The sequence below is a fragment of the Trichomycterus rosablanca genome, chromosome 21 (assembly GCF_030014385.1).
Source record: "Trichomycterus rosablanca isolate fTriRos1 chromosome 21, fTriRos1.hap1, whole genome shotgun sequence".
Taxonomy (NCBI): Eukaryota; Metazoa; Chordata; class Actinopteri; order Siluriformes; family Trichomycteridae; genus Trichomycterus; species Trichomycterus rosablanca.
The window spans coordinates 4710935-4726295 of NC_086008.1; the positions used below are offsets into that span (position 1 = coordinate 4710935).

General features: G+C 38.2%; 1 protein-coding gene across 1 annotated transcript; it reads left to right on the plus strand.

Annotated features, from left to right (window-relative positions):
- The first annotated feature begins 1839 nt into the window (after positions 1-1839).
- On the plus strand, positions 1840-15129 carry pes (pescadillo). Its single transcript, XM_063017766.1, has 15 exons — positions 1840-1989; positions 3459-3538; positions 3888-4041; positions 4826-4935; positions 5042-5213; positions 5303-5392; positions 6649-6765; positions 6874-6951; positions 7745-7834; positions 8602-8732; positions 9369-9494; positions 10117-10301; positions 10849-10991; positions 13287-13454; positions 13977-15129. Exons 1-15 carry the CDS (start codon positions 1966-1968, stop codon positions 14055-14057), a joined length of 1749 nt encoding a protein of 582 aa, XP_062873836.1. The 5' UTR covers positions 1840-1965; the 3' UTR covers positions 14058-15129.
- Positions 15130-15361: the final 232 nt, after the last annotated feature.

Sequence of the window (15361 nt, forward strand, 5' to 3'; positions counted from 1 at the left end):
AAGAATCTACACTTAATCATCCATATTGGTGGATACCAATCCATTGCAGAGCCAATGTCTGTGTCTGCACCCTAAAGTACACAAGAAAAGGGTGAAGAACGTCAGGAGGTATGAATACTTTCTGAATCTACTGTACTGTGATGAACAATCATCAAGAATAAAGCATCAATCACAGGCTAAGAATATTATTGTTTTGACCTCAACAAAACAGCACAACCTACTAATATTGACACCCTGAAGTTCATTAACAGACCAGTGTTGTATTAAGAGTTATGTAAGATGTTATAGGCCCTTTAAAACATCTTTTAAATGTATTATAACTGGTTATTTAGCATTTTAACATTGTAGTGTGCCTATTTATAACTTCAAATTATAATTGTAATTACAGCGGTACCTTGAAACTCAACGTCAGTTGGTTCTGGGACTGGTGTTGAGTTTAAAAGGCATTTTAAACGGCATTTCCGATGAGGATGTATGGGAAACCTGTTTCATGGTCCCTTTGACTTGCATATATTTAAGGCTTCTGTAAAATAATTGGGTTGTTTTTGACACTTATACACTGTAAATAACACAAATATAATATAAAAACAGTGAAATAAAAAGCTGATTCTTACCATTTCTCAGAACCTCGAGCTGTAACACAAGTTTAAAAGTGAAACAGTGAGGAAAATCCAGATAAACACAGATACATGTGGACATATTCTTTTATAACGTTTTACCGCACTGCTCAAGCCGAGCGCTGAACAAAGCGGCTGTTCATTGTTCATTTGAAATTAATAAAATAAAAAATAAAAAAACTGAACACATTGAGTAAAGGGGAAATATTGAGTTTAAGGGTACAATTTCTTGATGAGGGGTGTTGTGATTCAAAGATTGAATGAATTTAGGGGATGGTGAGTTACAAGGTACCGCTGTGTTAAGGCAATCCAGTACCTGCTGTCACCTCTGTAATTCTTATAAATACACTTTTGACTTGAGTTTGAGATTTTAACAGAATAAATTTAAGCTTATTGAACAATGAATGCTTTTGTCATCTTTTTATCCTGAACCCTGTCATAACACAGCCTGAACACCTGCTGATGCTAATTTCATTATCAGCACAGAAATTGTGTCATTTCTCTCATACAAAGAAAATGATTAAAACATGACATGGGGTTGTTTTATTTGGTAGGAGGTCAAGCTAAAACTTCTCTGTAGTTCCAACAACCTCTGGCCAAAATGTGTGAAATTAAAAAGAAGAAATTCTGGGTTTGATCCCCAGGTGGTAGAGTTTGCATGTTCTCCTCGTGTCTGTGTGGGTTTCCTCCCACAGTACAAAGACGTGCAAGTGAGGTGAATTGGAGATACAAAGTTGTCCATGACTGTGTTTGACATTAAACTTGTGAACTGATGAATCTTGTGTAATGAGTAACTAACGTTCCTGTCATAAATGTAACCAAAGTGTAAAACATGACGTTAAAATACTAATAAATAAATAAATAAATAGAAACATGACAGGGGTTATTTTCTTGGGTAAGATGTCAAGCTAAAACCCCTCTGTGGTTCAACTCCCTCTGGCCAAAATGTGTGAAATTAGTTGATGATGATGATGTGACATTAGCTGAGGTGAAGTATTAATGCAAGAAAACCCCAAAACAATTCCTTTAATATATTGCTGCTAACAGGTTTTACCAGATATTACATACAAGGGTTCACATACTTTCATAAACACAATCAGCTAGTGTGCTAAAGACGTTATTGACCAAAGAGTAGGATTTCTGTTCAGGCAATGTTAAGGCCACCCTCTCAGTACCTCAGATGGGTCCGTGGGTCGCAGTAACGTTACTCCGAGCCCACGTGTAGACGGTAGCTGTTAGCTGTGGCTATCAGTCGTGGGGTGTTAGATTATATAGTTTATATATAGAACTACTTATAGTATTAATAATAGTATATAGTGCAGGGTTGGTAAAAGTCTAATTTGGCGTGATGGGAGGGTTACAGAAGAAGAAGGTGAGTTATAAACAGTGTGTTTATATTCGGTTTATATGTTTAGCGCACACGGTGGTCTGTTGCTGCCTGGTGATTAGCTAAACAGAATTCTGTCAGAGGGTTATTTCAGCTCTAAATTGTGTTTTCTGAAGTATAAACTAGGTAAACATTGAAACATTAAATGGTATTTTGCTTTTCTGGGTATAAATATCTAGCTGCAAGTTAACCAGACTGTTCGTGCACACACATCACATGCTTGTCATAGAAATAACATAATGTCACGGTATTCCGTGCACTTTTTTTGGGCTAATAAGAACATCATCATGTTAAAATCCCCGTCATGAGTTCGCTTTGTTATTCACACACACACACACACACACACACACACACACACACACACACACACACACACACACACACACACACACACACACACACACCTCCAGGTTTCAAACTGAAATTTAACAGGTTTAACTTTGTCAAACATGTGATGTACACACTAACATCCATATATTACTATCAGGCTTTTCTTTACATTAACATGGGTCACCTTTTACATTTACATTTGTGTCATTTATCCAAAGTGTCTTACAGTTGTGACAGTATACAATCTAAGCAATTAGGGTTAAGGGCCTTGCTCAAGAGCCCAACAGTGGCAACCTGGCAGTGGTGGGGTTTAAACCAGCAATCTTCTGATGACTGCTCCAGTACCTTAACCACTAGGCTACAGCTTTTAATTTCCAAAAGGTTTTTTATGTCTTATTACAACAGTAGTTTCTTTCTCAGTTATTTCAATTTTAAATGACACGGAGTGTAGTTAGATTGTAGCAGTGTAAGGCTTTCAAATGTTCTAAAGCAATCAGCAAAATTTATGTTAGGTAATGAACTGTCAGTTTGACCTAATGTTAAATTTTAAGCATCTAATAATCAGTTTTGTGGTTTTTCAGAAATTTAGAAAGCCTAGAACATTTATTTTCTTACTTATTTATCTGTTTCTGTTTTGTCTTGTTTTTATTGACTTGTTCTTGCAAAATCTGGGTTTTTCTTAATCAAATTGTTGGTCACTTGATGTCACCCTATGGTTGATGTGTGACATTTAAATGAGTTAGTGGAAATCTTGGTTTTGTATTGCTGTCTTTAAAATGTTAAGGATGGAAGCAACCTGGCATTCTGTCTCTTTCTATGTTTGAGTGCCAGTAAAGCCAGACTTGAATCCTTCGTTTTCTCATTTACAAGTAATTTTTATTCCATTTACTTTTGAGCTACTGCTAGTAATGTTTTTGGTGCCCAGTCGTTCCTAGGGCTAGTAATGAACACAGCCGTGGTTTTTATACTTTTCCTTATTAAATTAAATATGATAACATGTTATGGTCAGGTGATCATTTTATCTACGTGTGGTTTAGAAAATCTTTTGAGCCGTCTCTTAAGCTGTATATTTAGATTTGTGTATAGATTGTTAATTCTGTGGGACCTTTTCTCTTTCTGTGCAGTATGAGAGCGGCTCAGCTACCAACTACATCAGCAGAAACAAAGCCCGCAAGAAGCTGAGTCTGGGTCTGGCTGATTTCAGGTCAGTTCTTCATGATCATTGTTTACACAGTTTGCATTTTATCTGATTTATGTTAAATCCGATTTGTTATGATGTTTGTTTTATGTTAGTATTACCGATCTTTAACTCTGGTCTTTACTGTACGCTGCATTTTTATTTATATAAGCTGCTGTATTAATAAGGTTTTATATTTATATGCTGACAGTAATTGTTCAACTTCCTTTTTTAAATGCATTATTAACGTAAAGGTTTTCTTAGCTGGTGGCAGTATATAAACATATAAATACATTCCAGTATTTACATTCCAATATTTGTGCTGCATCTGTAGATAACAGTAATAACAGTTGTTGTCTGTGTTTGCTCTGTGCAGACGATTATGCATATTGAAAGGAATTTACCCACATGAGCCCAAACACAAGAAGAAGGTCAACAAGGGCTCCACAGCACAGCGGACCTTCTACCTGCTTAAAGATATCCGCTTCCTCCTGCACGAGCCCATCATCGGCAAGTTCAGAGAGTACAAGGTAAGCATTCCTGCCTCACGTGTTAGAATTAGCATCTTAACTTAAATAGGGTTTGTGTTGTAGAGTATTGTACACCAGAAAACACAGTTCATGGGCTTAGCTTTATTGAAAGATATAGTTCCTGATGTGGCTTCAGTCTAGTATGATGTATTAGTAAATGCAACCTGGTGATAATAATCTGACTGTACAATTTTTATTTAAATGAATAAATGAATTTCCAACATGATTGACAGCAGTACCTGTTTTTTAAGCACTGTTCTTCAGAAAGACATGATATCAAAATAGTGTTTTATTCAGCTTATTTTCTAGTCCCAGCCTTCAACCCACACTCCAGTGGTCTGCTGTTACTACTAGCCTGCTGTTATTAGTATTAATTAATCCCTTAAACTTTTTTCATCACTTGCATTTTCTGCCTGAAGTTTCTTAATTGGTTCTTAACCTTTTTGAGTAACTGATCTCTTTGAGAATCTGGTGAAAGCTATGGAGTCTCTCTCATTTGTTGCAGGAGACTATATACAGTTAATCAAGCATAGTAAGGAACAAGGAAAATACAGGACATTATATTTATACAGGACATTATATTTATACATTTTTTTTATTAAAATTGTAGTGACATTCAAGGACCTCTAAGGGTTCTTGGGTCACAGGTAAGAACCCCTAGTTTAATGTGAATGTAATAGAATAGGATGATGGTGTTCAAGCCTGAGCAATGGACTTGACGTTCTGATACTTAATTGCTCCAATCATATGTGTAACCTTTGTGTGTGGTTGTTTCTTCTGATAGATATTTGTGCGTAAGCTGAGGAAAGCGTACGGGAAAGCTGAATATGGCTCAGTGGAGAAGCTGAAGGAAAACAAGCCTGCTTACAAACTGGACCACATCGTAAAGGAGAGGTAAGATCAGAAGCAGTACCTACTCCAAACAACAGAGGGCAGCACAGGTTTACTGTACATGATCGTCAGTATGGATAAAAGTACCTTTTGCACCTTGTTTCCACAGATATCCCACATTTATTGATGCTCTGAGAGACATAGACGACTCTCTGTCTATGTGCTTTCTGTTCTCTACCTTTGCACGTACCGGGAAATGCCATGTCCAAACCATCCAGCTGTGTCGCAGACTCAGTGTAGAGTGGATGAACTACATCATCACCTCACGCTCACTCAAGAAGGTAAAAGCACCACAATTCATCAGATCGTTCCCATAAATCTGCTTTCTAACAGTGAACGGTCATTAATGTCCCTCGTCTTTTCATTACAGGTGTTTTTATCCATTAAGGGCATTTACTACCAGGCAGAAGTGCTGGGACAGACCATCACTTGGCTGGTACCTTATCAGTTTGCACATGATGTAAGTAAAGTGGAGACTTGTTGACCAGCTTATTAGTATTAGAACTCGACCGAATTAAAGATTCGCCGTGTACTCAGAACTGTCCTCAGAACAGGGGTGTGTTTATCTGATGTCGTCATTACATCAGCCCGTCCTCGCTCACAGTTACCTCAAACGTTAGCTCGAGTCTGAACTTCACTAAGTCAACATGAAAGCACCAGAGGAGATTACAGGAGACACATGAGGATGGAGGTGAAGAAGTGAACAGTCTCCTGTTGTAAAGCCATAATGGAAGTGTGATCTGTGTGAGCAAACACTGACTGGCTTGTTTATTGGACACAAGGATAACATGGCTGCCATTAAAGTTATAAATTCTTGTGTGTCTTGTACTCCCTTCATCTTGGATCATTTATTATTCGTATAATCGTATTTTCTTAGTAAATTTAAAGTTTATGTATGCAGAGAAAGCTCAGTTGGTTTAGGTAGCATTCAGATCTTTCAGATACTTTGATTTGTAATGTACTTCATTCCCATTTTGTACGTATCAAGCTACACTTAATCACCCATGACAGAGTAAAAACTTTTAAACATCTTTTATGTTTTTCAAAAAAAATGAAATAAAAAAACCATCTCTTCTTTACAAAAGTACTTAAATCCATTGTAAAAGACCTTTTGGCAGTATTAACGTTTTGCATGCCTCTCTACAATCCTTGCATGATTGGATTGATTGGATTTATGTAGTTTATCTCTTTCTTCATAGCAGATCCACTCAAACTACCATCTTTCCAGTCTCTCCACAGATGCTTAGTGTGGTTTAAGTCTATGTTTTGGCTTCTCAAGGACATTCAGAGACTTTCCCAAAGCCACTCCGGTCTTGTTTAAGCTTTGCTTCTGGTCATTTTTGAGTTCAAGGGTGAACTGTTGGCCCAGTCTGAGTTCTAGATATATTTTAAGATTAATTCATGCAAACAGAATGCATTTGACCATAAGTTGGACTGTAACAGCAATAAGTCTGAATATTTTGGTAAAGAAGAGATGTAACTTTTTGATCTTTTGATTTTTGCATCATCATGTGTTATCATGTAGATTGATTGTGTTACAAATGTATTTTTAACTATATATTCATTTTGTAATTCTCATTTTTACCAAAGTGGGCAAGAACTCTAGGGGTCTGAGTACTTTCGGAATCCATTGTGACTCACTGTTTGGAGTTGGTGTAGCTGTTGTGTGTGTGTGTGTGTGTTTTTGTTTAACTCTTGTGCTTGTGTATTGTTTAGCATCCTACAGACGTGGATTACAGAGTTATGGCCACATTCACAGAGCTCTACACCACCCTGCTCGGCTTCGTCAACTTCCGCCTCTACCAGACCCTCAACCTGACCTACCCACCTAAGGTAGCATAAACTTTCAGACTTGAGTCTGAGAGGGGCTTAGAGATTTGGATTGAGGTTAGCTCATTAATCTGTCGTTTTAATAACTTACCTGTTTCCTATCCGTTTTAGCTCGATGGGAAAGGAGAGACTGATCTTAAGGTAGACTTTGAAGAGGACTACGCCATGGATTCAGAAAGCTACTTAGAGGTTCAGATCTGTTTATTTATTCAGTCACCAGCTTGTCGTTCATGTTGTGACATTGAAATTAATAATTAGAAGCTTCGATTATTTCATATAATTTCACTGCATATGTACACCTTAAATTCACACACTTAGGTTTCTGACCATGTGTGTATCCTATGAAAATAATGGAGTAAAAATACGGACCCCCCCACACAACTATATTACCATGTTGTTGCTGAGCTGTTGTAACCTAATTAAAGCTGTAAATGCCTTTTTGTCACATTGTCCCCAAATTTGAGGGTCCCTGATTAATGCGATCAGAGGATTGGCTAGATTATGCAGGCACCTTGGTGTTCTGTTATAAAAACATGTTAAATTATTCTTTATGTTTGGATTTCTTTTCTTGAGGTTTGGTTTCTTGGCTGATGAGATTAAATTAGTCTCTAATATGTGCAGATACTTCATTTTAACAAAGATTTCTTCGATGTGCTTAATGTCCCACCCAGTAGCATGTGTGTAGAAGCGTCCTCATTTCGGGTACAGCATTCAACATCAGCGCCCATCCATACAAATACTCTTTTGACTGAATGAGCACAGATTCCCACAGACATACTTGTGAGGAGTCATTTTAAAAGAATGGCAGTTGTTAGAGCTGAAAAGATCACATAGAGGTCACTATTTTAATACTATTTGTTTGTAACAAGCTCATGTTTAGGTGTCCAAATACTTTTGATTATATACTGCATCTTAAATAAGAAAACCAAGGGTTGTGCAACACTTAATTTTACTTAATGCATCTTATTTTACCCTCTTGTAGAAACTGTCAGCACTGAGTGCCAGTCTGGCCCGGGTTACCTCGACAGCAGCAGAGGAGGAAGCAGAGATTGACCACTTCCCTGCCGAAGGGGTGAGATGATTAAAGCACTAATGACCTTCATGCTACAGTTCAAAACAAATCTGTTCATCCCATCATTAAGGAAGCAGGGCCAGCATGTAGCGTCTTTAAAACGTGTGTTTGGAGGTGTTAGTTGCTTAAGAATCGTCCATGATTCACACTTTCACCTGCAGGTGTTTCACTCGGGAGCTGCTCACCATGGTTGCTCAGTCCATCCATGAACAAACGGCACAAACACACAGACTTAATGAATAGACAGACTTAATGTGCAACAATTAAAACCAAAATGTTTCATACGCTTATAAGTAAGTGACTGTTTTTGAAACTGGATAATTGAAACTAGGAACATCAGTTCTACACTGATAACTGACAAAAATATCATTGTTTAATATCATAGTGCTGTTGTCATTCAAATTCATTTCCAGTTTCTGATGTTTGACCTGAGATTGGAGCAAGTGATCTCACAGTGAGTTCAGACTGCTGATTTGAGACCCACCCTCAGTGTGCATGTGCCACTTGACTTTACGTGACTTTACAGAGAGAGCACAGCAGTTCTAATCCAAACTATTAGCCATTAAAAATTACAAATGGAAGCTGTTATGTATTTATATTAAGTCTGACTGCATGTTAAACTCACATGTGGATCTGTGTGTAAAATTGCATTTCCATTTGTGGTGTGTTACTTTGTTACAGAGTAATAGTAGAACTCAGATTATCTTATAACCTTTGGTCTAGCTTTAAGCTGCCGATTTAAACTTTTTACTTTTTGTAATTCTCAGGAGGACATGGAGAAGATGGAGGAGAGACTGAAGGCTCAGAAGCAGGAGGACCAACACAAAAAGCTGTTTGATGGCCTCAAGTTTTTCCTAAACAGAGAGGTGCCCAGAGAGTCCCTGGGGTTTTTGCTTAGGTGAGATCACAGAGCATTGGCAGCTCATTTTTATTTACCATGCAAACTGTGTTTTGGCATTTTGCTCACCCCCTGTGATGTTCCCAGGTTGGGAACCATGGTTCTACACTATTAAAAAGAAAATAATCTTCTACCAATACCTTTGTTCTAGCAGGGCTTCAGCAGATTTGTACTCTTTGACAATTGAATAAATGCTGCAATGCACTGATGGCTGGACTCAGTTGTAGTGAGCAGTGTGTTGTACAGCTTATTAAAGACTTTCAGGTCTGTTCTGTGTGTTGAGGATCTGAGAGGAAGAAACAGCCTGTGTCAGTGTTATAAATCAGACATGCTTTTTAAATTATGGGATGATATACACGTGTGGCACTAATATGAAACAGGCCAGGGTTGTTTTTTATTGTTGTGTGTATTTAGTTGTCTTGTGTTCAATTCTCAGGGAAAACACAGTTGCATTGCATACTTATATTTGTTCTTAACTGTTACTGTATTATAGTACAACACATTTTAAATTGCTTAAATATGTAAAGTGAATCATTCTTTTTGTATTGTGTGATGGCTAATAAATAAAACTAAAAATAATAAATTCAGACATGCTGGTGTGTTACTAGCTCACGTCTGTGTTTCCTCTTTCTGCAGGTGTTTCGATGCTCAGGTATCCTGGGATAAATCTCAGTGTATTGGCAGCACATATGACATCACTGATGAGACCATCACTCACCATGTGGTGGACAGACCCAGCCTGGACAAACAGTACATCAACAGGTTAGATACACTCTTGAATTTTCCCTGTGGTGTCACTAGCTGACTTTGTGTTTTGTAAAATACCCGTACCCTCGAGGTTCGTAACTCTGGGGTAGTTTTTTAGGGTAACATTTATTGCAAAGTTTGCTGTTTGGTCGAATCCTGTCAGTGTCCTTTAAAGACAGAATCTATTTCTGAAGGTACTTCTTTCAAACTGGGCTCTATTCCCTTCTCTGAATGCCCCTCTGTTATCATTTCCTGTGTGTGGTGTGTGTATGGTAAAGAATGGACTGTTGTATTTTGGTCTTTTTTTTATTTGAGCTTCCTGTATCACTTGACATGGCTGATGGAAACGAGACACATGCCCACTCCCACACACATCTTTAACACACACAGCAGTGAATTCTGATGCTGTTACACTGACTTCTGTTTTCTTTGGTAAAAATGTTTCCTTGTTTCATAGACTGCTGCAAAAATGCTGTTATTCTCCTTTTTAAATTTCCTTTTGTAATTGCATGTAAACGATTTCACATCATAAACAGAACATGCTTGATGGGATCTTGAGTAAAAATATAAGAGATTTTGTAAAACACACAGTTCTGCTGTTTTCTGAATTCTTGGCTTTTTCTCGTCTGTACTGCAGGTACTACATTCAGCCTCAGTGGATCTTTGACTGTGTAAATGCTAAGATTCTGCTGCCAGTGGAGGATTATTTCCTAGGTGTCACACTTCCTCCCCACCTTTCACCCTTCGTAGAGGAGAAGGAGGGTGACTATGTTCCTCCAGAAAAGCAAAAACTCTTGGCTTTCCAGAGAGGAGAGAAACCTGGTGAGTGGGAATTTATTATTATTATTATTATTTACATTTTTGGCATTTAGCAGATGCTTTTATTCAAAGCGACTTACAATTATGACTGAACACATTTGGAATGGTTGAGGGTTAAGGGCCTTGCTCAGGGGTCCAACAGTGGCAACTTGGTGGTGGCTTGAACCGGCAATCTTCTGATTACTAATCCAGTACCATAACCACTGAGCTATCACTGCCCAAAGATATCACTATTCAGAGAAGGATCAATGCACAGTTCGATCATCTCTGTGGTGGTGGGTTTGTACAGATGTGGGTGTAGCTTTAAATACTTTGCTTGACTAACAAGATCAGTCTACAGCTTTCCCAAACCACATATGGAACTACCTTGTTAATTAAATATGCCAAATCAATACTTTTATTGCAGTAGTAGTTAGTACAGTAATATGCCATTTAGGGCAGGGCCCCTAGAATTTGTTATGAAAGATGTGCTTTCACTTTATAGATAGTTATTTAGTTAAAATATCTGGTTTTTACCTTTAAACATACCAGTATCCTTTTCACTTTACAGAGCAAGAGGAAGACGAGGAGGAGGAGGAAGATGAGGAGGATGAAGAGGAGGATGACGAGGAGGAGGAGGAGGAAGAAGATGAGGAAGAGTCTACACAGGAGGCTAGACTGAAGAATATGGAAAAGAAGAGAACACAGGGCAAGGTAAGAGACAGGAGTGTGATTTGTTTTCTCCACGTTATCTCTAGGTGTAAATGAGCGAGTGTGTGTGGTGACCACTAATGGACTAAAGGCCGTCCAGGGTGTGTTCTTCATGAATTTATGGAACAGAGCGTTAACCTCAGACCTAAACATTAAAAATATTCTGTATGCCATGCCAGGTGGTATCTATTTTTTATCTATGGGTTATAGTTGAATGAGAGTAATTGAGTTTTACTTACATTAATCTTATAACCAGATAGTTGACCATATTGTTCAAATGTCTGCATCAGATGGGGTAAGGAGTGAGTTGGTTGCCCTGGGAAAATCAGAATGTCATCAGCATAACAGGCCAATTTATGCTCTGTCCTTTTAATTGTAATTCCCCTAATATCTTCATTTTGTCCAGTATATTGAGCTAATGGTTCTAGATATAAAGCAAACAGCTGATGCGACCATGCACAACCCCGTCTCAAGCCCCTTTCTATGGTAAAACTATTTGATAAATATCCATTAATTTTAATCCTAGCCCTTGGTTTATCATATAATGACTGTATAGTTTTAATGATTGTCATGTAAGCCAAATCTGTTCTATAAAAAAAGATCCAGTTAACTCAATCACACACCTTTTCTGCATCAACTCATCACTATCGCTTTCATTTTAATTAACCTCAGACCTAAGTGGTAAAGTTGTAATATACATTTAGTTGACTAGTGAACTATAAAGTGATGTTTATGAACAGTAATGCCACCTAATCATTTTACACGGTCCAAAAAACACAAATGAATCATGATGATGCTTGCACTTTTACTTTCCTTGTCAGAATAACTGTAGTTGACAGTATGAAATATGCCTGTACTGCCATTACTAGCTCTTGCTCTGCCATGACAGGCCAGAGAAAAACACACTCAATCTGTGTGTATAACAAGACCGAGCAAATGCAGCACACCCCTCCTGCAACGCTAAATATGGTTTGTGCTTTAACTGTATTATGGATTGTGTTCTGACGTTTATCAGTGTGCACACAGTATGTGATCGATCTTGTGGAGCTGGAAGCCTCTGCGTGTACATGTTTGTATTGAGTGATTTACAGCTTCACCGATTCGAGGAAATGAACACCTGACTTTGCTCTGAAGGTGAAGACGTGACCCTGACTTGTGACAGGCCGGTGTTTGGCCTCTTTTTCCAGGCATTAAATCACTCTGTTCTGGTCGTGGTGATTTAGAGCTCCATTAAACAGTCACAGCTGGTCAGTTCTCGATGCAGAGCTTAGCCCGTCAGTGTGAAACTAAGCCGTATATGTAACACCACTTAGCTGGCTGTGTGCAGGACGTTGTTTGGTTTAGTTAACCATTGGCTTTTTGAGGTGACGGTTGGGTGTAAAAAGGAATTCGTTAACTCTGTTCCAGATGAATGGAAATGTTTGGGTAACTGAGCAACCGTTGCTACATTATAAAATTGATTTGGTTTTGGTGAGGAGGCTAATTAAAAAATCTATTAAATCATATAATCATTAACCCTAATACTTTTTTGACCTTCAGTTACCTTCTGAAGATAACTTTGGGTTTAATAAGGTATCTATCTATATTTATCAGTGCAGCCAAAAATGAGTCTGGGAAATGTGACTGACACAGTGTAATAAAACGGTGTGTATTTAAAATGTTACGGGGATAAATTATAAATTTGATTGGATGGCACAGTGGATAGTGGGTAGCACTGTCGCCTCACAACAAAAAGATCCTGGGTTTGATTCCCAGGTGGGGCGGTCCGGGTCCTTTCTGCGAGGAGTGTGCATGTTCTTCCCGTGGCTGTGTGGGTTTCCTCCGGGAGCTCCGGTTTCCTCCCACAGTCCAAAGTGTTTGACATTAAAGACCTGTTCCTGTCATGAATGTAACCATGTGTGTAAAACATGACGTTAAAATTCTGATAAAATAAATAAATTATGGTAGTTTTGGTGAGTTGAGTAGTTATTAATATACACTTTATTGCCAAAACTAGTTGGACACCTGACCATGAGCTTGTTGGACATCCGATTTTAAAAAACAAATGGTATTAAAATAGTGCGACTGAAAAACTAAAATTGTTGTGGCTGAAAAACATGAATTCAGTAATTAGAAGGGGTGTCCCAATACTTTTAACCATATAGTGTAACATAGCCAGCATTGACCCACCTTTATACTGTGACTTACTGCAGTTTGCCTTTATTTTTTTTATTTTTTTTTTTTTAAGCTGACTATCTATACTATCAGAGAGACCCCCTGCTGTTGTGTAAGCTGTGCTGTGCTGTGCTCTCTTTGTAGGCTTTATCAGTAAAAGTGACCCCGGGTAAAGCGACCGCAGAGAACCGACAGAGACTGGAGCAGGAGGAGGAGGCCGAGGAGAAAAGGCTGGCCATCATGATGATGAAGAAGAAAGATAAATACCTCTACAATAAGATCATGTTTGGCAAAAAGAGGAAGGTTCGAGAGGTAAGAATCTGCCACTTAGGTTTCACGATTCCTTCTCTCATCATTCTTCTAATGAGTGTTTCGGAGCCTGTGATACCACGTTTGTTTTTTGTGTTTATTGTGAAATGGGAAAAACCATAAACACAATACAGTTTTATTGCTACTAAATTACTAAAATGTGCTATAATTTAAAACCTTCTGTGCTTCAGTCTGTTTAAACCTTTAAATGGAATCTTGTATTGTAGTGTACTGAGGTATAGATGGTTGTACACTTATTCAGTTGCAGTTTAGCCAAAGATAAAATGCAGTCTCAGTCAGGATATGATTGGAGGAGGGAAATAAATAAAGTTAAAGGAAATAAGTTTTGAGTTTATTGGGTTTGTGTAATCAGAAACGAGGAAACTAAAAGGTTTTAAGGTTAATGGATGACCGATTAAAGGCAGGTCACGTACGTGTCAGGCTCCTCTTGACCCTCTCACAAGTGAAGCGGACGTTCTCATGATGCTTCGCTGTTCATTAACCGAACGCCTTTTTTTCCTCCAGGTGAACAAAATGGCAGCCAAGAGAAAAGCGCTGGACGAGGCCAGCAAACCCGACAGAAAGAAGAAATCAAAGAAACAGTAAAAGGCAAATAAAACTGGACTGTGTTTTTATCTGTTCAAATGATTCCCTCCGTTTATTGGGAAGGATGTGATGAATCTCGTGTCTACATATGATTATGCAAAAAAAAAAAGAAAGAAAAATATTCATGGACAAAATCAATTATTATGTTTTGTCAGTGTCAACTGTGTAGATGGAGCATGTATTTTACTCACACTGAATGATGTGTATTAAAATGATCCATTATAGTTGGGAAATATATTTTTTCACCTCCTGAGGGTGCATTAATCTCAATTTTACATTTTCAACACAAGACTGATGTTTATCACTGTAACTGAACGGGTTTTTCACATTATCATCACACAATCATTTCAGTGTTTTCCTGTACAAAGAAAAAACTTTAACAGATGATATACTGTAGGTCTGAGGATGGTTGTTACCTGTCAAATTATAGAACACTTAAGTAACAATAAAACAAATGGGCACCCAGGTGGCGCATTGGCAGAGCCTGCAGCAGATACTAATTGGCCACCATATCTGCAGGTTGGGGGCCGGATTATGTGTGGGTGGGTGAGTCTTCATACGCTGTGTAAGGACCCTGATAGGCGGAAGGGACGCACGCCTGTGCAGAAAGTAGAGTGTGCAGCGACATGCTCTCCTCAGATGCAATCTGGTATATCTCAGCAGCGGAAGACAAAAATTGAGTGTGCTAAATCAGGAGGAAAATGAGGAGAAAATGCATTAAAAAAAACAATGAAACAAAGGTCTTTTTTTATATTTTTCCCAGTGATTAGGTACGTTGACATTAACTGTGATGGAAAATCATTGATGTACTGACACATCACTTATTTAAATTTGAGTTCTGGTGTAATTTCTGGGTATTTACTGAAATAAGTCCCATTCCCAGTAGTGCCAATCGAGTAGTAGAATGTAATGGAAGGTTTAAACATTTAACTAATTAAATTACACCATTTCTCGCCCAAATCATTCATACCTGATCCCCTTCCAAGCCTCCAGCTGTTTTCACAAATGCCCATCCGATCTGAAAATGTTCTATTCTACTTCTTTGCAGTAAAAATAAAATAATTAAGCTTCATTACCATTGGATGAGTCAGTTAGATTCAGTACATCATGTTCTCGTTCCCGGTAGACTTAGAGACACTTTAATCATTCAGCCCTGGTTTCATGTTTGTAATGGATTCTCCGTTGCCTCATTGCTTGTTGGCACACGGCTGAAATAACCTCATTTTCCTAAATAATTCATCTCGAGCGACTCGGTGTCCACTTCAGTCCTTAATAGGGAATAATTGTCTTCGTGGCTTGACAGC